Source organism: Parasteatoda tepidariorum, chromosome 5, assembly GCF_982258835.1.
Source record: "Parasteatoda tepidariorum strain Cologne lab strain chromosome 5, Ptep-v5.0, whole genome shotgun sequence".
Taxonomy (NCBI): Eukaryota; Metazoa; Arthropoda; class Arachnida; order Araneae; family Theridiidae; genus Parasteatoda; species Parasteatoda tepidariorum.
In genome coordinates, this window is record NC_141759.1 from 58,251,739 (window position 1) to 58,278,344 (window position 26,606).

The 26,606-nt window shown below is 30.1% G+C and overlaps 1 protein-coding gene across 1 annotated transcript in view; it reads left to right on the top strand.

The window, feature by feature from the left end:
* Positions 1 to 262: 262 nt before the first annotated feature.
* Positions 263 to 26,606, top strand: part of LOC107440698 (fatty-acid amide hydrolase 2-B-like) — a 38,867-nt gene continuing 12,523 nt past the window's right edge. The window contains exons 1-2 of the mRNA XM_087164010.1: positions 263 to 386; positions 20,121 to 20,367. Of these exons, the coding sequence (XP_087020136.1) occupies positions 20,128 to 20,367 (240 nt within the window). The 5' untranslated portion in view covers positions 263 to 386; positions 20,121 to 20,127. The remainder of the gene's footprint in view (positions 387 to 20,120; positions 20,368 to 26,606) is intronic.

Consider the following 26,606-nt stretch of genomic DNA (forward strand, 5'->3'; position numbering starts at 1 on the left):
TACATTTTAAAGCGTTAACTGGTACAATAATTAGCCACTTTTAGCTCAGATGAAAATAATAATAAATAGCGCAGTAAGTACTCAAATGCGTGACATATTTCTTCACAAACTGAAAACGATTGTACGCTATCAATTTGAATAGTTTTCACTCAACATTTATTTAGCACGAACATTTACAACAACACCGGCTATTGCAAAATCAACCAGAAATGACCTACGATTTTGAGCTCAGCACTTTCCCTCTTTTTAGTCCCCATCACCTTGAGGAAAAGATGACTTAATTTCAAGTTATTTTTTTTTCCACAAATGAAAGTTGTCGGCGAAGTCCTGAAGTCGTGTTTTCACCTCCGTCTTCTTTCCTCATTGGAATAACGTGCCAAGATAAAGTAAGTCCAGCATTAAAAATTCAACTTTCCTTTCAGTGTTTTAAAAGTAATTAGTTGGGGCAGTGGACCATTTTGACCCGCTGGATGAATTTACATAAGTTTCTGTGGTAGGGCTAAAATTTTTAAATCTCTTCCGCTGGGATTTTAATACAGTCGAACTCCGTTACTTTGAACTATCTGCGGACATAGCAATAAGTCCACTATAAACGGTGGTTCACTATATCCAAATTCTTAAAAATTCTAAAATATTTTTTAGCATATGACAATAGTATAGTAGGAAATAATGTTTACGATAATACATAATTTGTTTAAAAATGTTACCTGATTAAATAGATAACGAATCAAATAAAAAAATTTGATTTATTCTTTTTTTTTTATTCTATGGAAGGAATTAGTGATTTTCAATTGATTGTATTTCAATTTTAAGTAGAGTTCACCAAGAATTAGTAATGAATCCAATATTTTCAGTAGGAAATAAATCCTGATCATTTAATGCCTATTTTACTCCTGAAATAAAAGTTGCCGAAATTCCTTGTTCTACTCTAATAAGGAGAGGGGTGATCTGATTAACAACTTGTTTGTCTAGTTTAAAAGCGAAGAACATTTAAGAGTAGGATGTAAATGTAAAGAATTGCAGTCGTTTGTAATCGCAATCCTAAAAATTTCAAGTTGGGTAAAAGAAGAAAAAAAACCAACAACTTAGGAAATTAGAGTCTACTATAAACGAACTACCAATTTTTCAGTTGTTCGCTGTAATTCTATAGAATAATGTTAGTTAAATAGGAGCTCAGAATGGACCACTATAGCAGTTTACTACAACCAAGCGTTCACTATATCCTAGGTTCATTATGGCGGGGTTTCACTATAACTTAATCTCCTATAATGGGATTCCAATATTTTAAAAACCGGTATGCTATATTTATATTAGTAACTTTTTTTAGAAACAAAAATATGAAATTCAAAATAGGAAAATGGTACCTAAAATGAAATTTTCTTTTTTAAATTTTAAATTTAGATTAAAACATAATTACTATGTTGATGTTCTTTATTTTATCTATTGTCGCACATGACTATCGTACGGCAGTGTTTCCCAAACTTATGACTTTTGCGTACCCTTTTTAAATTTTTCGTAACGCTGTGCACCACTAATAAAAAAATGAATGTATTTTTCAGTGTAAAAAAATTGCATAAAAGTTAAGAATCACAACTGACTGTTGACACCACTAATTATTAACTGTTAACTCGGCAAAAGATAGCCAATAGAAAAATACGTAATCGTAAATTTTCATGGCTTGCTTTGTTTTTAAAAAAAATATTTTGAAATTTTCGTTTGTTGCACGATATTTCGCACAAGAACGCGTACCCCCACTAAACTGTTCCCGTACCCCTGGGGGTACGCGTACCACACTTTAGGAAACACTGTCGTACGGGATTGGTCGAATTTGCTGAGCTAAAAGCAACGCAGTTGTAATTGAAAAATAAAAATATAAAGAAATCTGCGAAGAACCTAGAGCGATATAGAATATTTCAAAGTTTAATTTCATATCATTCAGCAAAAATAAAATTCATCGGAGCAGATTTTGATTCAGTTTTGCGGGGGCCCTAGACACAGAATAATCAGGGGCCCCTAGTTGTTACTTTGAACGGAATTTACCTGTTGTTTAATTCTGAAGTGTTTTTAAATTATTTATAACACAAGTAAACTACGATATATATTAGTAAATTTGAGCATGCATATTAAAATTTTTAATTCAAAACTCTAACAGACAATTCTTAAGGAAAAGCACAAAAAAGGCTTAATTTGTAATAAAGGAAGTTCCCAGAAATGTGAGGGCCCTGGGCCTCTCAGGCCTTATGATAAATCAAGCACTGTATCCGAGTTTAGTTTGAAAGTTTTGCTTTAGTTCCATATTCAATTACAAAATAATAGCCCGTGACATGACATAGTTTCTGTGCAAAATTCCGTTCAACGAAGTATTAAATACGTAAGCTTTTATTATTGTTGGATCGTAGTCATTAATAGGCAATTTTGTGGTAAAGAAATAAATTCATAAGACATAAAGTATTTGCTTGAATTTGGTTGAAATAATACACTTTAACGACGAATTTTAAAAATCAACAAAGTAAATTTTTCAAACCTAATCCATGCTCGTACTTCAGCCCATAGAAATCTTCTGTTTTCTAACCATGGTCTTCAAACATTTTTCACGCATGTTTTAGATTCTTTTTTAGTTAAGGCACTATCTCTTTTGGTTACAATAGGGGTATCGCGGGCTGAGATACCCTGGCTGGTAGGGCGTTGGACTCTTGTTCGTGAGAACGGGAGTTTTAATCCAGCCGGCCGAAGAATCCCCGTGTATTAAGTAGTGGCTGATGCACATTAATCTGTCAGGGTTACAAAGTCCTCCAAGTTCCCATAACAAATCAATACATCTGGGGGTTCAATACATCAAGGGGATAAATCAATGCATCAAGGGGTTCTCTTGTCTTTTGGATTTGCTTCAAAATTACATGGCTACGGAGTTAAACATTGGTAGTTGCAAACTCAGATTTGGAACTGGACAGCAAGCGGAAATTAAGTATCTGAAGAGATCTTGTTATAGCGGGAAAAACTGTAAACTATTATCGATGAAATCGATTTTAATAATAGAAAATGATTAATGAAATATTGCTCACTATTTTCTCATCTCATAACCTTCTTTTATTTATTTATTTATTTTTTTTTTTTGAAATTCACATTAACTGCAAGAAACTTCGGCTTTACAAATAATTTCTATGTTTTTCAATACAGGTTAAAAAAATTCAAGAAATTTTAGGAATCAAAAGGCTTGTACTGGTGTGTACTAGTTGATTTTTACCACTGGATTACCCACTACAGTTTAAGGCTACAGGGCTGAAAGAGGCTGAACGATTTTAAAAATTGTTTCTAAGACTCAAATATATATGCATAAAAGAGAAGTTTAGAGAAAAAAAAATTAGAATAATATTAAAATTTTGTCAGGCGTAATTGGTTAAATATTTATATTAGTAGTTACATTTTGAAATTACTATATTTAGAAAAAAAAGCCTAAATATTTCGTGAAAATCATGTGCGAGCGTACCTGGTTCGCTTTAATTTGTGCATATTATATACTATTTCATAAATATCTGTAAACTAAGTAGACTCATTTTAAAATTAGAATATTTAAGAAAACAAAGCCTAAATATTCTGCTAAAATCATGAATAAGCACATCTAGTCCGCTTTGATTTGTGCATAACATATGATATTATAATATACACCGAAGAGCCATTACATTATGACCACCTTTAGCCCTCAAAACTGCTAGCACCAGCCGTGGCATTGATTCCACAAGGTGCTGATAGGTAGTCTGAGGTATCTGGTACCAAGCGCTAACCAACTGGTCCTGCAATTCCCTCACATTGCGAGGGGGTAGCATGGCAGCACGAACGTGGTTTTCCAAGTAGGACCACAAATGCTCTATTGGATTAAGGTCAGGTGAATTTGGGGGCCAAGACGTGACTTGTAAATCACTGGAATGTTTCTCGACGATTCTACCCTTATGACATGGTGCATTATCCTATTGGTAAACACCATCCCCCGCAGGAAAAACTGTTGCCATGAATGGGTGAACCTGGTCTGCAGCTATGTTCAAGTAGCTTACAGACGTCAGGGATTGTTGCATGAGGATTATGGGTCCTAATGTGCCCCATGAAAACATTGTTCCTGGGCGAGAAACCATATAAACCTGGACGAGCCCATTGTTATAGATGGAGGGTGGTCATAATGTAATGGCTCTTTGGTGTATATTATAATACATAAAATTATAATGTATATTATAATACATAAAATTTTAATATATATTATAATACATAAAATTATAATATATATGAAAATACATAAAATTATAATATGTATTATACTATATATGTATTATAATATTATAATTGTGTATAATATGCTTACTTAGTTTACAGCTATTTCTTAAATAACTGTTAACTAAATAAGTTACTTCTGAAATTACAATATTTAAAAACACAGATCATAAATATTCTGAGCAAAACATGAGTCTACTGACACATAGCGCCACACATAAATAATAATTTTCAATAATTCTTTCTAGTCTATAATAATAATTAAATGCAGTAAATATTAAATTTAAAAAAATATGACCTGTTATTTAATATCTAATTTTGCAAAAAAAATTGTAACACATAATTTTTACAGAAAAATAAAAATTTATAATTCTACATTGAAAAAATAAAATGCAAATTCAGTGATTAACATGTTAGTTATCAATGGAGTATTATTATTATTACCACGTTTATATAAACTTGCCTTCGTGTATGTCTGTCCGGGTGGAATTTTGTAATCAATTTGAAACTAACTTCCCGACTAGCTACAAACTTCAAATTTGGCACATAGCTCAGAATTGGATGACAATGCATGAAAATGAAGAGAAAAAAGACATACAAAGTAAAATAAAATTGAAATTAAAGAAAAATTAATATTTTCGCGATTGACTTTTGTTGTCGATTCGATTATTTCAAATTAGTGTCACATGTCAGGTGAAAAGATTTTTATTGTCGGAGCATTTTTATTGGCTAAAAAGTCACGTTGTGGGATCCAGTTTTTCCTCACTCATTTCCATATTGTTTTGGTTGTCATCAGCATAAAACTAATGAAAGTCGTAAAGGTATTGTTTTTCTATTCGCGATCGCAACGAACTATAGGGGGCGTTGTTGTATGAGACTAAAACCTGCGATTTCTATATGAACAGTCATATAGTTACTCTAGAGACGTCTTTAATGTAGCGTGTAGCATTGCAACGTTCCTTCTTTATTGTGGCTAATTAAATTTAAAAAAGAAAAATGCTTGATATTCTTTCTTATGCAAACGAAAACTAAATGGTATCTCTTTTTATTAGAGAAGGAATATCCAAAACACATCGGAAAAATATTTGTACATTAACAGAAAAAAATATGTATATTCTTATAAGAGTTAAAACCTAATGCCCGAGAAATACACTGGTTATCATAAATTAAGGAAAATTCACAAAAATCGCGATAACTCAAGAAATTACACATGGAATTTTATGAAACTTACCCACAATATACAACACATAGTAAGGTATTAAACAACATAAAAAGAAATTATCAGACATTAATAGTAGTATAGAAATTAGCACATGTATAAAATAAACAAATTGGAAGTATCGGTTTGCAATAGAAAAAGTACCTTTAATATGGAATATGATTGCCTCTAGAAGCAATACAGCACAAACAGCGATGTGTGATGCTTTCAATTATGCGGTCTATCAGTTCAATAGGAAGTGAGAGCCATTGCTCTTGTAAAGCAGTTGCAAGCGTGGCAAGGGTCTGAGGGGGCGGATTGATGGCAGATACACGCCTCCCTAGAGCATCCCAAACGTGCTCGATAGGATTCAAGTCCGGGGATCGAGCTGGCCACTCCATGCGAGTAATTGTTTCCTGTTGAAGATAATCATCAACAATGCGAGCTCTGTGTGGTCTTGCATTATCGTCCTGTAACAGGAAGCAATCACCAATTGCCCCGGCATATGGGCGCACATAAGCATCAAGGATGTTGTCTCGATAAACCTGAGCATTCACGGTTCCCCTTGGAAAGACATGGAGGTATGTGCGCCCTCCTAAGGATATGCCTCCCCAAACACAGACACTGCCTCTTCCGTATGCATCTCTTTCACGGATGTTTGATGGATGATAACGGGTCCCAGGTTCTCTCCATATCAAATAACGTCTACTGTCACTTTCTAGACTAAACCTGGACTCATCCGTAAAGAGAACAGGCCTCCATTGATCTGACGTCCAGTGGACATGTTGTCGGGCCCACTGCAAACGGTCTCTCCTATGGCGTGATGTGAGCGGCACGCAAATGGCTGGTCGTCTCGCATACAGACCACCTTCGTGGAGCCTTCTGCGCACAGTTGACGTTGACACCAACCTTCCGGTGGCTGCAGCAAGAGAGGATCTAAGATGTGTCGGAGTAGCGGTTCTATTCCTGCGTGCACTTAATGTCAAATATCGGTCATCGGCACTGGTCGTAACAGTTGGCCGTCCTTGACTGAACCTCCTAGATGCCGAATCTGTGGTTTGAAATTGCCTCCAAAGTCTATGAACCACAGATGGACTCACATTTAGCCATCTGGCCACTTCTGATTGACTCTGCCCTGCCTCTAGTCTCCCGATGGCTCTCCATCGTAGTTCTTCAGGCAAATGATGCCTAGAGGTCATTATTACGAATTGGCTATCTCAGATTTTCAATGTCGCAATCACAGTAAAATTTGTGTGCTTTCTCTCAAACTTGGACTTTTATGCTCCAGGCAGATGACGTAAGCCGAGTGCAGCGCCACTAATTTGCATATTGCAATTTTACTCAGCTACTCTTAGTGGACAACATATGCAAATTTTGCACGGTTTGGCTTACTTTTGAAAGAGTTATCGCTATTTTTGTGATTTTTCCTTAATTTATGATAACCAGTGTAGTTTTACTAAATTTAATGATATAACATGAAAGGCCCATTTAAACTTTACATTCTATAGTTTTAAGAATCATATTACTTCAAAAATTGAATTGAACAAAAAGTATACATGAGCCTCATAATTTAATGAAATTTAATTTTGTAGACAAAGTTTTTTGACAACAATTTTTATCAAAAAATTTCAAGTTTCAATAAAAATCATTATTTAGAAACTAAGAAACGTAAAATAAAGAATGCTGACGAAACAAAAACAAAAAAACAATTCTTTTTTGTCGCCATTTTTAGTGCTACAAAAATTCGTCTTTGGGATTTGCCAAAAACAAAACAAGATGCAATTGTATTATTTTAGGAGGGAAATATTTTACCGAAAAACCGAAAATGTACCAATTCCCACAACATAAAACTTTATCTTGGTAAACGTACGTTTTGGAAATGTTATTTCATTTGGAATCTTATTTATCAGAGTTCATATGGCGATATGATTGTTTTGAATCTATGCTAAACTCTATATCGGCTCATTTTCCTCCGAAATCCGATTGACTATTTTGATTTTAAATAAGGTGTTTTATTTTATGAATTGTCGCAAAAATTTTAAGTGTAGATTAGCGGCACTTAAAAACCACCAAATCTGTAGCGGCGGTGGCGTTAATACGTAAGTACCGAATTTTTATTCCATACTTTTCTGAATCATATTACTTCAAACATTGGAATATACAAGAAGTATACATAAACACATAATGTATACCATTTAATTTTTCAAAAAAAGTATTTTGAGAACAATTTTTATCAAAAAAATATAAACTAAAAAACGGAAAATAAAGAATTCTTAGGATAAAAAAACGATTTCAAGAATTCTTTACATTGAAATAAAAACTTTCATATTGTTTCTTTTTTTATTATTCTCACAGTTCTTAATCAGACATAAAAAACCATTCTGTAGAGAACCATCATCAAATGAAAAAAAAATATTTACAGGCAAATTTTTTATTGTAAAAATCATTGCACTTACCTGATTTATAATTCCCGGAGAATTCCAAAATGATAAGTTCCTTGTTTGAAAACTTTATTCTCAAATAATAGATACATAGTTTATCCCTTCATTACTTTTAGATAACATACTACACAGCAAAATTTTATAATTGATATGAATTTGAATATGTAGCTAAAAACAGAATAGCTGAATTCTAGTTGAACTTATTCTTTCAAAACTAAAAAGTACTTACCAAGAAAACGATTAAAATTAATTAAGAATCAGCACAAATGGCACTATTTCAAGTAACTTGGATAATTTTTTATTGTTGTTTTCCGAATTATATGGATACAGAAATATATACTATTCTATAACGAAGAAGAATATGTTATAACTATTACAATTCTGTATGTTCTGAATTCATATTTATTCACTGGAAGGACGAAAGCAATGTTGACTTCACTTTAATTCGTAATGAATTGAAGACAGAAGAAATGCATTTTACCTTAATACACACATCTGTAACAGTATCCGAAATCGGAAGTCATCAGTTGCAAGTTTGTTGATAATAGAAATTAAAAATTATAGAGGAATTTTTCTTCAAATGTTTGGCGTGTTCTGTTCCTGAAAGATTTACTAATATTCTGGGGATTTTTTTCAAGTTCTTCGGCCTTTTCCTTAGGGAAATTTTGTTTCTTATTTGCTGCTAAAAAATGGCATCTGATTCAGTCAATGATTTTGATGAAACTAAATGAAAACGTGATAAATTAATGTCTGATATTTACAGGCTCCCGCTAGACGGCGTACTCGAGCGTTGCGATCGCGAGTAAAGATTTTTGTATCCCTAATTTAAAATGAAAGTTCTATTATTTTAATAGTGGTCTTGTAGTAGTCTTGACTACTCTTGACTAAGAAAAATAATCTAAATAAAAAAATATATTTTTAATAACCACGTTTTTTGTAGTGAAGAATAATAATTGAAAAGTAATAATTTTTAAAAAATATAAAATAAAAATTAAAAATTTAAGAAATTATAATTTAAAATAAAAAAATTCAAAGTAAAAAAATTAAAAATAAAAAATAATATTTTTACAAATCACGTTTTTCTAGTGGAGAATAATAATTAAAAAAAATTGAAATACGAAAAACGTGGGGTGCATGAAATACATAACAGTACACATCCACATACATATGCTCATTTTCTTACTCATACACATGCACAGTCACATATACATCCACATGCATATGCATATACACAAACATATTCCACATCCACATTCAGATACAATTACAGATATACCATACACATATTCTCAAGAGCACACATACACACACTAATATAACATTACTGTTATGTATTTCATGCGCCCCACGTTTTTCGTTTTTCAATTTTTTTTAATTATTATTCACCACTAAAAAAACGTGGTTTTTAAAAATATTATTTTTTATTTTTAATTTTTGTTTCTTATATAGAAGAAAGATTAAAAAAATAATGTAAATAAAATTTTTAAATGAATTGGAATGCAACAAATTAATTAGTTTATTAAAAGGGCGCAACACAGCGGAAAAACCTTTTCATGGGAAACTCTGCTTCATCTTTAATTAGTATTTCAGAATTTAGAGAAAAGAGCGTTCATGTTAACTTAAAATAAACCAAGAAATTTCAAACACTGAAAAAAATGCTTCCAAAGTATCAACATGCAAACAAATTATTGCATGATTATTTATCCACTACGCCGTCCTTTCATAATTTGTTTGCATTTTGATATTTTGAAACAATTTTTTTCAGTAATTGAATCTTTTTGGTTTACCTTTACTCACTTTTTTATGCTTTAAATTATTTTTGTAAATAAAAGAAAGTTCGCCATGAAGTGGTATAGCGTTTTCTTAATTTGGTTTTTCGGAGCACTTCCGCCAAGGAAAAAAAAAGCCACTGTTTAAATGCCTTAAATTTGAAGCTAAGCTATCATTTTAAACTATATATGCCCTCTTGCAGGGAAGAATTATCTAGGCTTCAGAGCACACAAATGACCTATATTTTCAAAGTTATAAAACTTTTTTTAAAAATCGTCGATTTGGCGAGATTTTTAAACAAAGAGGAAAATTATAAAAATCAATGCCTTATTCCTATTCCTTGCAAATTTTTGCCCAGATAATACAGCATTAGAGTAAGCTTTTAAATATTAAAGAATTAGACCATAAATGTTTTTCCTTTTCTCAAAACTCTGGCTTTTCTCTATATTGACGTTTTGAGTCCTTTTCAAAATTCGCACAGGGGCTCTGGCTAATTAAATGCTAAACTTGACCTAACAGTTAATGAGTAACTGCTACAAACCCACGACATTTGTAAAAACAGCATATTATTCGCAATGAATTTGATTCGAAGATTAAAACTGTTGCACGTACAGTCAAAAAGAAGAGAGCAATTTAATGATAAGCACACATTTTAAAATAGTACAGAAAAGCATATTTTAAAATCGGTTTTCAATAAAATCACCACAATTTGTAGAACGAATACGTTTCTGTGCGTTGAGCTGTTATCTAGTGTGATTTCTGGAAACCTGCATATTAATATATTAACTCTATGGAAACAATACTAAATGACAGATAGATGTAAAAGAGTCACATTTGAAGAAAATAGTGCGTGGAGTCCTTCCGCGCGGAAGAAGTTAAACTTCGTAACCTGCGACGTTAATTGTAGAAGAATCAGCAGTCGTAGAAGGATCACTAGTTCTATTCAACGACTTTTTCCCCTGCTCCGCTCGCTTCCGTGCTCTGTAATAACGGTAATATTGTGCATTTTTCCCTCGTGGACCTCTTGAACCAGTGGAAGTGCTTGTGGTTGCCTCATCGTCTCGCCATGGAAAATGTATTTGTATTAATAATGTATGTGAATTCGTCATAATGTAATTTCAAAAGAGAAAACCTAACAATCAATTGATATTCACAAGAGACGTACCTTAACATAACCTTAAATCCGTCGCATTGTCCGTGGGATTGTTTTCACTCATTTTTTACAATTGTTATCTGCTAAATTTGAAAATAAAAAATACTATCCAATTAAATATATGTGTATCAAAACAAACTAAAAAAATATTTATTGAAAAACAATACTTTTATTATTTTATGCTAGTGAGAACCAAAACAATATGGAAATGAATGAGTTTAAAATCAGTTTTCGAGGTGATTCGCTTTTAATTCGTTAGAGTGAACTAAAATCTTGTAAAGTGTGATCGAATTATTTCGATCACATAGTTCAAACGTTTTTCATTAAATCATATAACTTCGAGCGGCATTTAAATGACCTAGTTAAATCAATATTTTGATAAAAACAAAGCCTTACTATTTTACTTAAAGACTACCTGAAATGTTAATAAAAATACCGCTTTGGTAGTCCGATGACCTCATGAGCAGTCGAACAGGGTAGAACAGTTCGACGATAACCGATACCTCGTACTCTCGGTCCCTACGCTAGCTGATCAAGGAGGTCACCTACACATTTACTGACAGCAGCCAGTGATGCTTAACTTCAGTGTTCTACCATAGCCATCGATAAGACTCTCGGTGGATATGTTTTTTTTTTTTTTTGAGAGTACATATTATGTACAGCCAACATTTTTCAATTTCCCTTATAAAACAATTAAATTTTAATGAAAAAGAATTGAAGAAGTACTGACTTTAAAAATATTGATTTGTAATTGTAATTTACAGATTCTTTGAGATTTACTACTATTTATCATTATTATGAGGAATTGGATTTTATTTGTAAATTTGGAACTGACCCAAGTAAATAAATAAGAATCTAATAATTAAATGCCAACTATAACCTCTTAAACACTAACTGCATATGCTTTATTGAAAGCGTTAAACATTTTTTTTAGATAAAACTAGATAAAATTTTGTTAATTACTGTGATAAATAAAATAAATCAAAACATACAGGGAGGCTAGAAATAAGTAGAATTAAATTTAAAACTATTTTAATCGCAACAAATCGCAAATTCACTATAGAAGATGATATGCTTCCTTTTCGTTATAAAAGATATTTAAAAACCTATAATGCATCTTCCAATTGGATTTTGTTGCAACGCAATGACTAAACGTACCTCAAGTGAGGTGCATATCACATATGTCTAATTTTCAAAGAGCACATGAATGGTCACCTCAATGAAGAGACTTAAGTACTATGGTCTCTTTTTTCTCTCATTCCTTTCTTTCATCTGTGTTACGAAGATTTGTGCTAAACCTCTTAAGACTAATCATTCCAAAAATAGTCTTTGAGTAAGGAATAAGAAAAAGAATATCAGTAGATGAGTTGGGCCAAAACAGAATCTTGCCACCTTTATTGACCAGACTTGAATATAATTAATTTTCCTGCTTTGGTGCTAAACTATAACAGAATCTTGTCGTTTGATTGACCAGATTTGAATATAATTAATTTTTCTCCGTTGGTTCATCTTGATGACGAGGGATGGCGCTTCAAAAATAGTCTTTGAGTAAATATTGAGATAAATGTAAGTAGACAAGTAGTGGCTCATTGCAGAATCATGCCACTTTATTAACCAGATTTGAATGTAATAGATTTTTTTTCTTTGGTTCATCTTGACGATGAGGGTTTGTGCTAAACCGCATAAGACTTAATCATTCCAAAAATAATCTTTGAGTAAGGAATGAGAAAAAATATCTGTAGATGAGTTGTGGCCCATAGCAGAATCTTGCCACCTTTATTGACCAGACATGAATATAATTGCATTTTCTCCTTTGGTTTGTCATGATGACGAGGGTTAGGGCCAAACCTAATAAGATTTTGGCATTTTAACAATATTCCTTGAGTAAGAAATGGGAAAAAATATCGGTAGATGAGCTACGGCCTCTAGCAGAAAATGTTGCAATTTATTTTTTGGCTCTGCATTAAGCCCGAACACTGCCACTTTAAAAATTTGAAAACATGTTACTGGCAGTAATGTTTCCTTATCTACTTGAAAGTTTAGTAATGATATGTGATTTTATTAAAGCAATAAATTCTTGTACTACATGTTTCCAAGTTATTTCCCGATTTGTTAGTTGGATCATCATGTGAGTTATTAAATATACAAGAGATAGGATATTTTTTAAAACTTTGTTTATGACTCAGAGCTAAATTTGAAATGAAATAAATATATAGTTATAAAAAGCCATAACTGTTTATTTCTAAACAGGATGTTACTCAAGTCTTGGTCTGCTATATTCGGTAGAGCGAACTGAACTTTCGACAGTCCCTCGGTCTGACAAATGTTCCTGGGCTCAAGTCTGACAATGCTTCAGAGAAATGCTTAAGGCATTTTCTCAAATAATTGAGTAAAAATGAAAAACAAAACGTGATAAAACGAACTGCACACACACACACACACACACACACACACACACATATATATATATATATATATATATATATATATATATATATATATATATATATATATATATATATACATAATAATAATAATAATATATATATATATATATATATATATATATATATATATATATATATATATATATATATATATATATATATACATAATAATATATATATATATATTATTATTATTACTATCTCTATATATAAATACAATAAAGAGACGAAAAAGAAAGAATTAAAACAACAGAAATAGAAGAAAACAGAAATTTACAAAGAAAATAAAGTAAGAAGTTTTATAAACTGCGAATAAGTTGCAAATACACAGAACCCATATAATAAGGTAAAAATACAAAGAAAACAAAGAAATAAATAAAAAACGAAAAGCATTTTTTAAAAGAGAAAAAGAAAAAAAATATTTAAAAAATTACTTATGAAATTTTTGTTTTTAATTTAAAAAAAAATCAAGAAAAACAAGATAACAAATAGATGTAATCTCGTCATCAGCTCTCACGATTATATCCGCAAATTAGAGTGCTTTCTAATATTGTATTAATATAACCAAAAGCAAAATATATCAATACAATAGTGTGAGTATTTTATTATATATACATACATATTTGTTTTATTTATTTAAGTTTTGTTAGTGTTTCGAGAATAATATTAAAAAATTGTTTTAATAAAATAAAATTTAAAAGAAAAAAAACGATGAAGTTAAAGGAAAATATTTACAATCGAGACCAAACTAACTCAAGCGAAACGTTTTCCGTTATTAAGATTTTATCAAAATTTCTAACTTCGAGAACTTTCGTTTTTGTAATTAAAACTCATTGCTAGCTATAGGTGCTGTTATCAATAAACTTGTATTGTGTTTATCGTCCCCGTCACACTTATTTAAAGGAAAATTCGTAGAGGATTGCTAAATAGTGAAATATTTTAAACTTCGTTCAAGCAAGCAAATAAAACGTTGTGGAATCTCTAACAATATGTTTGTTTGACGACTGAAATTACTCATCTGTCAAATTTTGTTAAGATTCTATCTTCACTCTAGATTTTATTTGCCATTTTTTTAAAAGTATAAGTTAATTGTTAACTTATGTAGTGATCATTTAAAAAATTGAACGAAAATATAAGCATCACATGTTTTATAGCATTAAGTATTAGTATTACAGAGTTCATAAAATTCTCATGTCTTGAAATTTAATTAAAGTTCAAACCTTTTACAGACTGTATTCATAAGCAATACAACTTTGTTAACTTCAATTCAATCCATTCATATTTATTTTCAATTTTTTTTAATTAACATGGAAACTTTGCTTTTCTATTAACTCCCGTTTTCAAAATAGTTTTCGCTATGATTTACTAATAAACAAATAGTTTTTGAGAAGCTATCTTTTCGGAGTTAAAAATAGGATGTAGTTTTGCTTGATATTTTTCTATTATTGTTTTATTTATGTAAAAAATAGGATTGGAAAATAATCCCAACTAAAATTGAATTTATTTAAGAAAAGAAGCATTGTGAAAGCAATAAAATGTACTGTAAAAAATGAAATTACAGATGGATAAAAAATGGAATTTTGAGTAAAGTAAAAAAAAGATATTTTTTAATGAAATTTTTTTTTCAATTTAAAAATAATTCAGACGTGAAAGGTCTCATTGCTGTAATATATTTTGATATACATTTTTGTAACGAGAACTGTTACTACAAAATTATTTAGTTAAATTTGGGGTGAATGCAAAAGTTTTGTAAAAATTCAAGCTCGCTTTTTTTTTTGAACACATTAATGAAAGTTGGCTTCAAAATCCCTTAAAATCAACTAAAAATATCTATTACAAGTTTTAAGGATATTTTTTTAAAAAACTCCTTGAGCAAATTCTAATAAAAATGCTGTTTTTGCCTATTCATTTATTAGAGGTAGCTTTGTTTTACTGCCTCAAAATCTTTCAAAACTAAAATAAACATATGCTATTAAAGAAGAAAGAAAAAAAATCAAATGTTTTTTTAAAGCATTTTTATTAGAAAATATTGCTTTTTATTTTTTAACCTAATTTAAAACTAAAAATAATTACTGAAAAAATACTCGAGTAACAGATTTTTTTTTTATAGTAGTAATCTTTTATTTTATTTCATAACCGTAGTTGAACTCCAGACCAAATTTTCAGTTTACGTCTACCAATGTTCATCTCCGTAGCCTTGTAATTTTGAACCCAATCCAGAAGACAAGGGAACTCCTGGATCAAGTATTGGGAGAAATTTGCCATCATGGAGGACTTTTGAACGGAACTAGCCCACATTTACGTTACATGGAGAAGAAAACCACGATAACCTTCCCAGGGTGATTGTGAGCCCAAGTCAAAATTCCTGAAAATTTCTTGAGTAAAAAAAAAAAAAAAAGTTTAAATTGAAAAATTAGAAGAAAAAAAATTAAACAAGGTTTTTTTTTTCCTTTTTCTCAATCTTTCTTAGTTTACTTAAAATATATTTAAAATTTTACACATACCTATGATGATCTGGAGAAGTAATTAAAATTTACAAATATGTCTTTCTTTCTTGAGTTCATGATTACAACAACTATTTACTGATAAAAAATGAATATTAATCATGAATATATGCTTATAAAGTATCTCTCTGGCTCTCCCTTACAAACAAATAAAATAAATGGTGTTTTTAAGTTCCACCTTGAAAATTTGGTTTCCGGAAACTTCTGTGATCAATGATTTTTTGAAACGCCTGAACCTTCGATCTCCGGAAACTTCCAGATCACTGTTAGTGAAAAATCCGGAAATCCGGATTTTTTTCGGAGCACAATCAGCCCTGCCTTCCACGGTTAGCTTGACGGCAAGGGGACTCCAACCCATGATCCGTCAAACACTAAGGATATTTCACGTCAGCACTGTGGTCAATGCTAGCCGGGTGCGGAATTCGTATTGCCTACGGCTCAGCCACCTACGGCTCTTTTGTCTTAAAATTGAGAAAATTTGATTTATTTGGATTGAAGGATTTGGACTAGAAGCATAGTTTATTGGTACGAGACGAAGTTGCGGTTATGAGCAAGGCCTAACACGTGAAGGAAAGGGCAATTCTATAGATTTATCTTGAAGAGGATATTATTGCTATTATGACAGGAAAAGAAGTTCTAGTTTCATAATTGTAGTAAAAGTCGGCAACAGAGTCATTTTCTTTTCCATTAACACATTTTTGTGAATGAAAAAAGTATATTAGTACTCACTTTTGAAAGCACATTAAATCATCTTGTGACAAATCTAATTCGAGGAAGGATAAAAAGAGTAAAAGATGTGACGTCACTATCTCGTTTTATTTGTCTACAGATCATCCAGTTTTTGAAAAGAGAGATTAGAAGGAAGTATATAGTCATTTCTGACAGCAACCCATAACAATGAAATTCAAGTTCTCGTCAAGGTGAAAACAATTTCCACGGCCGATTGAATTTTAATATTTGTTACAATAACTTCGTTGCTGTAAAAATTCCCGTTAATTCGGTTTTCACATTATAATATTGATTAATTTGTATTATTGTTTAATCTTAGTAAATATTCTTTAGGATCTGATATTGAAGAGAAATCGAGCGTACTTCCTTCTTCTTTCTCTAATTTTTTTTTCTAGTGGAAATTCGATATTTTGGCTCCCAATAATATGATTTTGAAATACTATATAAAACTGATTTTAAAACTCAATTGTTTAATCTAAATAAAATTAATACTAAATTTATTCCTTTGTTTCAATATTTAGACAAGTTGAATAACCTATAAGAAAAAGATAACATTTAAAAAGATTAAGAGAGATATAAAAAGATAAATGTAAACTGTCGACCTTAAAATTCAACAAAATTAAAAAAGTTTTACAAGGCATAAGCTCAATTAGTTGGCAATAATAAAATAATGCCAAAATAAAAATTGAACTATACAAGGTGAAAAATAAAGCAAAACAAAGCTATGAATACAATAAGTTTAATATTATTTTAAATGGTGCAATACACTTAAGATTTGGGCTGTCATTTTTTTTCGTCTACAAATTGAAGTTTAACATCGAGAATTTTACAGTGGTGAAAATCATTATAAAACAGAGGCCAATAGAATGAAATTTCAAATATTTATACTGTGAAATCTCTTCTAAATGTTTAAATGCTGTCAAACATTTTAAATTAAGACACGATGGCTCAGGGGATAGAGCCACCTCCTTGGATCGCCTTCCAATGAGGTGACTAAGTTTCAAATTCCAGCGGGAGACTGATTAATAAGAATTCTGCTCCTAGCTTAAAAAAAAACAATGTCTGTAGGGTATACCGGGCAAAGGTATACAGCTCTGATGATGAAAAATATCCTCAGTGATCCTCAGTCCCCTTGCCATAAGGCTAAACGTGGGAGGCATTCATGATTTTTTCACTCCATGTTACGCAAATATGTGTTAGTTCCATCAAAAAATCCACCAAGGAGGTTAGTTTGTCCCAATGCTTGATCCAGGAGTTTCCTTGTCTTCTAATTTGGGTTCAAAATTACAAGGCTACTGTGTTGAACATTGATAGTTATAAACTCAGAATTGGGTGAGCTGTTCAACGCTGATTACAACATAAAATAAAACGTTTTAAACTGGATCTTGAAATATTTATGGAAATTGAAGTTGAGTCTTCAATATTTTTCCTGAAAAAGTAATTTCAAATGAAATGTAACAGTATAGGTGCATTTTCGATATTAAATTAAAATCCACCTAAAAATCTATACTTTTAGAACTTAAATATTTTCCATGTGTGTTTTTCGTTTAAATGGAATCAAACACTTTAGATTCGGTTTGTTATACATTTCAGAATAAGAAAGCCTTATCTCGAGAATTTTTTCCTCAAAATTGACAAAATCCATGATGGTTCAAGCGACAATTTAGAATGAAATTTCAAAACTTCGCACTATGTAACCTTTTTTTCCAGATACTTCCGGTAATTATTTCTAGAAATGGATGTCATACCTCTAGAATTGTTATTGAGAAATTGGAAATTTTTTTAACTGTACAAGGAACATTCAGAAATCAATTTCATTAATTTTCGCATCGAGAATTAAATCTTTAAATTTTAAACAGTTTCATTATGTTATTCTTTAAAATGGTGATGGATTCGAACTGGAGGTAGATTTGAAACTAGATGGAAAATTCTTTGAGTTCTAACTAACAATTCTAAGATAGATTGGAAACTATTTCAAAAATACTTTGGATTCTATCTGAAGATAGATTGGAAACTATTTCAAAAATACTTTGGATTTGATCTGAAGATAGATTGGAAACTATTTCAAAAATTCTCTGGATTCGATCTAAAGATAAGATTGGAAACTATTTCAAAAATTCTTTGGATTCAATCTGAAGATAGATTGGAAACTATATAGAAAAAAAATTTTGAATTTGAACTGGAAGTAGATAGGAAACTATATGGAGAATACTTTGGATTTGAATTTAAAATAAATTCGAAATTATATGGATGAAAATATAATAGTAGATAAGAGAATATCACAATAGTTAAAATAAAATTCATAAATACACGTTACATACATTACAGATTACACGTTATTCATACATTACATAAGTAAAATTCCACGTTCTTCTGGAAGACACTTTTTTCACACCACTGCTATATAGTCACAAATTTCAGTGCGAAAACTTTATTTTTAAAACAAAAATATTTTTTACCTGTATTCTGCCGTACTGTAAGTGCCGTACATTTTGGATTCGAACTGTAATTACTGTCTAGAAATAAGTCTAATAATTAATAACTAAGTTTAAAATAGAGTTAAAAATAATTCTAACTCAAGTTTTCCGGCAAAATTATATGAATATTTTAAAAGGAAAAAAGAGACCTTTTAGTTTCTAATTCTACAGATTTACGCCACGAAAATTAAACCTTTAGCACTTAATTCACAAATATTTAAAAATTACATCCATCTGAAAATTGGAGTCACACACTAAACAAACTTATTTTCAATCTTTTCTACAAATGGCAATTAAACCTCAAATTTTCCGCCGAAAAAATGTTTTAGAAAAATATATAAGTATTTAAGAGGTTATTTTAATGCTGGCTAAAACTAGTACAATGAAAACAATTTTAGTACAAATGTTTTAAAAATCATACTCGACCCTCCCCCTCCCCCCCAAAAAATCTCAAACTTTGCAACCGATTTTGAATTTCGGCAACTTATAAGAGACAATGATTCTCTAGTTTTGGGGGAAAATTCTATGCAAATTTTCAAAGGCTGTTTCTAATTTAACGAATTTATACAATGAAAGTTATACTTTTATTGCAAGAATCTCTTTAAAATACGTCATTTCTTATGGCATAAGGTTATTATTAAAATAAGTACAAACTGCAACAGAAAACAATATGATAAAATTTGATGTATTCACTAACTGCAGCTCCATGTCTTACAAAACAGAAAGCATTAAAAATTTATACTAACTGAGAAACTATGACAGTTTGTATTCGGATTTTACGCATTGAAAAATTAAGTCATGTATTTTTAAAGGAAGGCTATACTCTCAGAAAAATTCGTTCAGCGTTAAACCATAATCTTTGAGCCTAGATGCTAAATACGGTAAAACTTTTCTACAACCTAAATAAGGTGTTAAATTGAATCAAGTTTCTGTTCAAGCCGAACCATAGTAACATGTAATCAAATTTAAAAAGTACAATAGCGCAGTTATAATGTTGGACACATCTTTCTTAACTCGATTTTACATTTACTTTAAATGCTCTCATACGAACTAAATATCAGTTATTATTTATATCTTCTATCTTTGCTATATCTTGTCATCCTGATGTATTAGTGAGATGTTTTCTTTCTTCTTCTTTCAGATATTCGATGGTTACCATTGGCAATAAAACTCAGAGCAAGCTTCATGGTTTCACTGACAACGCAAGAAGAATTTCGAGATGCATATTTTACCGAATCTTGATAATGGGATTCAGATTTGGAACATTTTTATTACACATAGGTTGTTCACTCTTCTATTGTGGTAGGGGGAAAGTAGTACCACCGATCGAGAATCCTTTGTTATTGAAATCGGCTACTGTGCTGGCTGCTGATATCAGGGAAGGAAAGGTGAAATATATTTTTGTAAAGAAAAATTATTTTTAACTTTATGTCACAAACTCCACGGACTTAAATCGTTTTTAGTCATTTTTTGATAAGTTGTTTGCTTCTAAAATTTAGGGCTCTCAAATATTACGTAAGCAAATCCAATACCCCGTGAATCCTAATACCTTAAGATTTTTTTTCTTTTCTTTCGCATTACCTAAATGTAGTAAATTTAATTTATTTAAAGTCGATTGTTGTTGTTGTAGTTCATTTACGTCGCACTAGAGCTGCACAATGGGCTATCTGCGACGGTCTGGGAAACATCCCTGAGGATGATCCGAAGACATGCCATCACAATTTTGATCCTCTGCAGAGGGGTACCCCCGCTTTGGTAGCCCAACAACCTGCACGCGAAGTCGAGCCCTTTACGGTAGAACAGTTTAACGATATTTAAAGTCGAAAAACTCTTGTAATTTAAAAGAGATTTTTTAACTATAAAGGGATAAAGGAGTTATGCATCTTATGAAAGTGCTGCACAACTTCCAGCAAAAGCAAGCAAAAAAAACCTTTCTTTATTCGGCGCTCATGTAATATTTCATCGGACCCTTAGTTGTTCATTGCACTTTCGAAAAAAATTTTAACCGCACTTTTGAAAAAAAATAAGCATCGTTGTAGCAAGTTTTTGTTAAGTTTGAATCAAAACATATTCATACCCAAATTTTTATTAACTTAATATAACAAAATTCTAGTTTACCCGCCTAATAACAGTTTATTTTGATATTTTGACTAAGGAAACAACTAGTAAATGCGTAAATTTTTAGCTGGGCCACATGATGAATTAGAATAAAATGAAGCATTGATTACTATAATGTCTAACGACAGAATCGTTCAACACGTTATCGTTTAACATAATTCCTGTTAATATCAGTTTCTTTAACGAGCATTTCAACTATGTCCATTTCCTTAAACTCTCATTTTCTGCAATGTCCACTTTTTAAAACACGCATTTAAAGTAATGTTTATTTCTTTAGACTCAAATTTCGAGCTATGCCCATTTCTTCAAACACGTATTGCAAGCTATGTCAATTTTCTTAAATAAAAGATAATAATTTCTTTAATAAAAGAGGTAAACAGGTATCAAGAAGTAATAAAAACTCTCTTAATAGTGACAAATTAAATATAAATTTTATTTCTAAAATGGAAAAAGATTTTAATAAACATTATAATATTAAACCAATTAAAGATTTTGTTTTCTCCCTCAAGAATAATGATGCATATGAGCTTCAAGATCTTATTATTAACTTTACCTTTATTAATTTACGTTTCAAAATTCTTTGTTTCGATCTTGTAATGAGTAAAATTTCCCCAAATAAAAAGAAAAATTTAGATAATTTATATTTCGTTATCTTTCATCCGAATTCCGTTATCTTCAAAACCCTATTTTCAATAAGATCAAATTTCGTAATATTTTTGAAAATTTTAAAAATTTATTTCCATTAAAATATTTTAACATAATTAAAAGCTTTAAATATAATAAATCTCTTGGTAGCTATATTTAATTATAATGATATAAGCAAAAATTTAGTGACGATTAATGTATCCGATTATGAATGTCACTGTGGAGAAGAGAAATATTTTGATTTTGTTGATAAACCTCATAAACATATTATCATTGATAATTTAAATAGCACAGGAAACTTAGAACTTAGGAATTTAATGATAAAAGGTACAAAATTTAGACCCATTTACCATATATCAATTAATAAAATTCTAAAATACTTTCTTAATGATCTCAATAGTTTTTATTTAAAGATATCAAATAAATTCTCTTTACCTTTAGGTATGCTAACAGAATAGAAATGGGATGTTTATTATTACTTTAAAAACTTTGTTTTCAATAATAAGAATAATTTAAATAACAGTAACAATTCAACAAATTTTTCTAAAATTGTTCAATCAATTAAGCAACTACAAAAAAATTTCCGTAATTACTCCCATAGACAAAGCTAACAATAATTATGCAATCTTCCGTAAAAAATTCTATGCTGAACTTTTAAATACGGAGTTAAAAAATAGTAAACATTTTAAACTTAGTAATTTAAATAATAATATTGTCATTAAGAAAATTTCAGCTTTATATAAGAGGCTAAAAATTAAAATTAGCAATATACAATTTCCGTACTTAATTACCGTACTTTCTTATAAAATTCCTATAAAATTTAGAACAATCACATGTGGGTCTAATACTTACTTAACTAAACCTGGCACCACTTTCTCTAATAATTAAATAAAATTATTAACAATATTGCCAAAGAAGTTTTTTCCTGGTTTATCACTAACGATCAACCAATTTTAGAATTTATTAAACATAATAAAATTAATTCTATGGCGACTTTTGATTTCCAGGATCTTTTCAGTAGCATTCCCCTTTCTAAACTAAAAGATATCCTTTTGAATTATTACAGTGATTTTAAAAATATTCTTAATTTCGACTTTGAATATTGGAAAATTCTAATTAATTTTTGCCTTTTTGATAATTATCTTTACAATGGAAAAGATATTTTTCTTCAAATTGTTGAAATACCACAAGGATCTAATTTTTCATCTCTCTTAGCTAACTTATTTTTGCATTATTATCAAAAAACTTATACTCTCAATATTAAATTTGTTTTTAGATTTATTGATGATTTAATTATCTTTAATTTTCAAGATTATACTATTTTATTAAATAATATTTATCCTGAGGAATTAATCTTGCTTCCTAATCATGATAATATTAATTAAAATTTTTCGGATTTGCGTATTATAAAAGAAGAAAATATCTACTTTGTTGATTTATAAGATGAAAGAAATGATTTTAATTTTAATATAAATAAACTTATTACTTGGAATTCTAATATTTCTAATAATATGTATTTAAATACCATTTTTAATCAAATGAATAGAATTAAAAGAATATGTAGTAAAGTTTATTTTTCAAAAAACAAACACTTTCAAAATTTGATAAAAAAAACAATGGATACCCAACTAGTATAGTAATTAAATTTTGTATTAAATCATTGAGTTAATTGTATATATTGGTGTAAATAAATTTACTAAAAAACTTCTTGGTTAATTTACATATATAATCTTTGACATGTGCAAATCCATGTCTAAAATTATGTGCAAAACAGGCAATTCATGCTTCTTTCCCTCTTTTATTTTATTTTATTTTTTTATTAGATAAAAGTTAATTTTCCAAAATTATTAACTGTCAACTTCTTTAAATTATCCAGTATAATAGTACTTTGCGCACATCCATTTTCGGGCCCATCCTTGGTAACTAACAAATCAAACGCACTTTAGTACTGCAGTAAGAACGCACGTTAAACCAAAACTCCTCTATTTACGCTTTTATCTCAATTTGCGCTTCTGTTTTCATATTTTGAAATCTGGCAATCTTGTTACGAAAATATTTTAAATCATTCTTGAAAAATTTCCCGCTCATGTAAGTTCATTTGAATTCACTGCTTGCTTTACAGATTTCGTTTTATGTTTTATTCTGTTTTTTCTTTATATTTTATTTTCTGTTTTTACGTGATATTTTTACTTAATGTGTTCTAGTGTTCTATTTTATTTGCTGTAAAAATTTTTTTAGTGCTCCTCACACTATTGTATTAATATATATTTTGCTTTGGCTATAGTGATACAATATTAGAAAGCACTCTTTTTTGCGGATATAATCGTGTGAGCTGATGAAAAGATTATATCTTCTATTTTTCCGGATTTTTATTAATTTGTATTAATTTTTTTCCTTTTTTCGGATTTTTCTTTTTCCCTTTCTTCATTGTTCTATAATTTTTCCATGTTTTCTCTGCATTTTGAACTTATTTTATGAGTTCTATTTACTTGCAGCTTATGCGCAGTGAATAAAACTTCTTGTTTTTCTTAATTTTCTTAGTTTTTTCTCTTTATGATGATGATGATGACGATAGCAGCCATGGTCGAATGTTCAGGAACGTAGGCAAACAGTTGGGAAGAAAATGATATTCTTTTAAATAATTTTAAAGAGATGACAGAGCTTCATATCCTCTATTTAAATCATTTTCAAGCATTGGCGGAGCTCAAACTGCGCTCCGAAATGATAAAACAAAATATTTTTACAGAGCAAACGAAAATAAATTAAAAATCACATGATCACACAAGTCAAGAGTATAACATCTAAACAAAATGAAATTGAATAAGATTTAAAAATTATTTTTTCTCTTATTCGTTTTTATTCCAAATCAATTTTGTAATGCTAGCTTTTGTAATGAAAAAATAATAATAATAATTATGAAGAAAAAAATACAAGAAATCTTGAGACATAAGTGCATATACTGAAATGAGCTGTCAACTTTTGATGTAAGAATGAAAACATGTCAAGTATTTCGCAATCACGTTTCCTTTCTCCTTTATAGTGCAATTGAACAAATAAGTAAGTAGGTGATGCAAATGTTGGATTTTTTTGAAAAAAAAGGCCTATTCATTTGTGTTAGCAGGTGGACTTTTATGGCTTAATGGTTCGAAATAATGATTTAAAACTAAAAGGGTTCCGTATAAAATCCAATTTGAGTTTTTTTAATGTAATATTTTATTTGTCTAAATTTTTTAAACTAGGTTTTATTCTATGGAAAAGTATAAAGATTTGTAATGCAGGGTGACAACTGCTGAGCTATATGAAATTCCTTTTTTTAACCGTTGCAGCGAATTAGTTAAAACTTGGCAGTTGAATGTAAAAAAAAATTATTTTTCAACATGCGAACTGTTATTAGTTTTGTTCGTTTTTCGTTAAAAATATCTACAAATGCCGCATTTTTCAGCGGATTTCATAAGTGCCTAGTCATCGACACCTTCAACGAGTTTTAAAGAGCTTTGACATTCCTTTGCGCCATACCATAACCGTTGTGGCAAGCATATTGAACAATTTAAACTACATGGGAATATCGATAGCTATTTTTAAAATGTGCATAAACTTGAGTTCGGTAGTTTTTGAATTTTTCCTTTCATGTAACTTAATAATTGTCACATTGCACATAAATGATAACTATGCCAAAAATGAAGCAACTATGAACCCCAAAGCTTTTTAAGAAGGATCACCACAAAAGTTTTTGGAAAGCAATAGACACAGGATGATACACATCATCAACACAGGTAATTTAACCATTTGCCTACGGCGCCTGATGGTACTTGCAATTCTGGATCATCAGTTGTACCAGCTGTACGCAAAATGCTAATGCCAGTTAGCATATTAGATAGGAAAAAAAATTCAGGTATTAAAAATCTTACAAATTAATTTTCTGTTATATATTGATATACTTATTTGCAAGTATATCATTATATAATAGAAAATTAATTTTTAGAATTTGAACAATTTAATTTTTTTCCACTGAAAAATATTGTAAATTAAAAATAATAATAAAAAGCGACTTATAATACACGAAAGAAAAGAGTACGGTGTCGCAAATGCAAATCACAGCCGCAATAAAACAATATATCATAAAAAATGGTGTCAGACGAAATTGTTTTTAAAAAAGTTTCGAAATTTCTTAAGCATATTTGTAGACTTCTTATTCTTAAAATTTAAAGAAAATAAATTGAATTGTTCCTGACTTATAACCATAAAAAATAAACTAAACGTTCTTGTTTTGAAAATTCTAACTTCTTTGATTCATCTGTCGTAATAATGATTATTTAATCAGCATAAGAATTTTTAAAATATAATCTTAAATTCAAATTTGATCTGTCGGTTAATTTTGAGTTTTCGCTAAAAAGAGGTCGTAAGCAACGGTGTATGCAAAACACTCAACAATGTTCCTACCGACACTCTAACGTTGTGTATAGACATGGTAAAAATGGCTTACATTCTCGATTTTCTAACTTAAGTTTTACTCGTTGATAATCGTGGTATCTTGTGATAGCCAATTGTTTTTTCTTATCTTCCTACGGTAATTTCGTCATGTCACAAGGTATTAAAATCGCGAACTAACAGATGAGCGTAATGCATGCAAGGTGTCTTTTCATACGAAATCGATTATTTATCACTAATTTTGTTGTTTTCCACCAGATGGCACAGAAAGTACCCTTATCTTGTAGAGTATAGCCACTTTACTTATGCACAAAGTTGGATGTGAAGATTAGTGGATCAGTTAGGTCACACATATAAAAAAATTTTAATCGAGTGAGTGGCCGGGATAGCCTGGTTAGCAGGACGCTGGACTCACGTATGTGAGAACGAGAGTTCG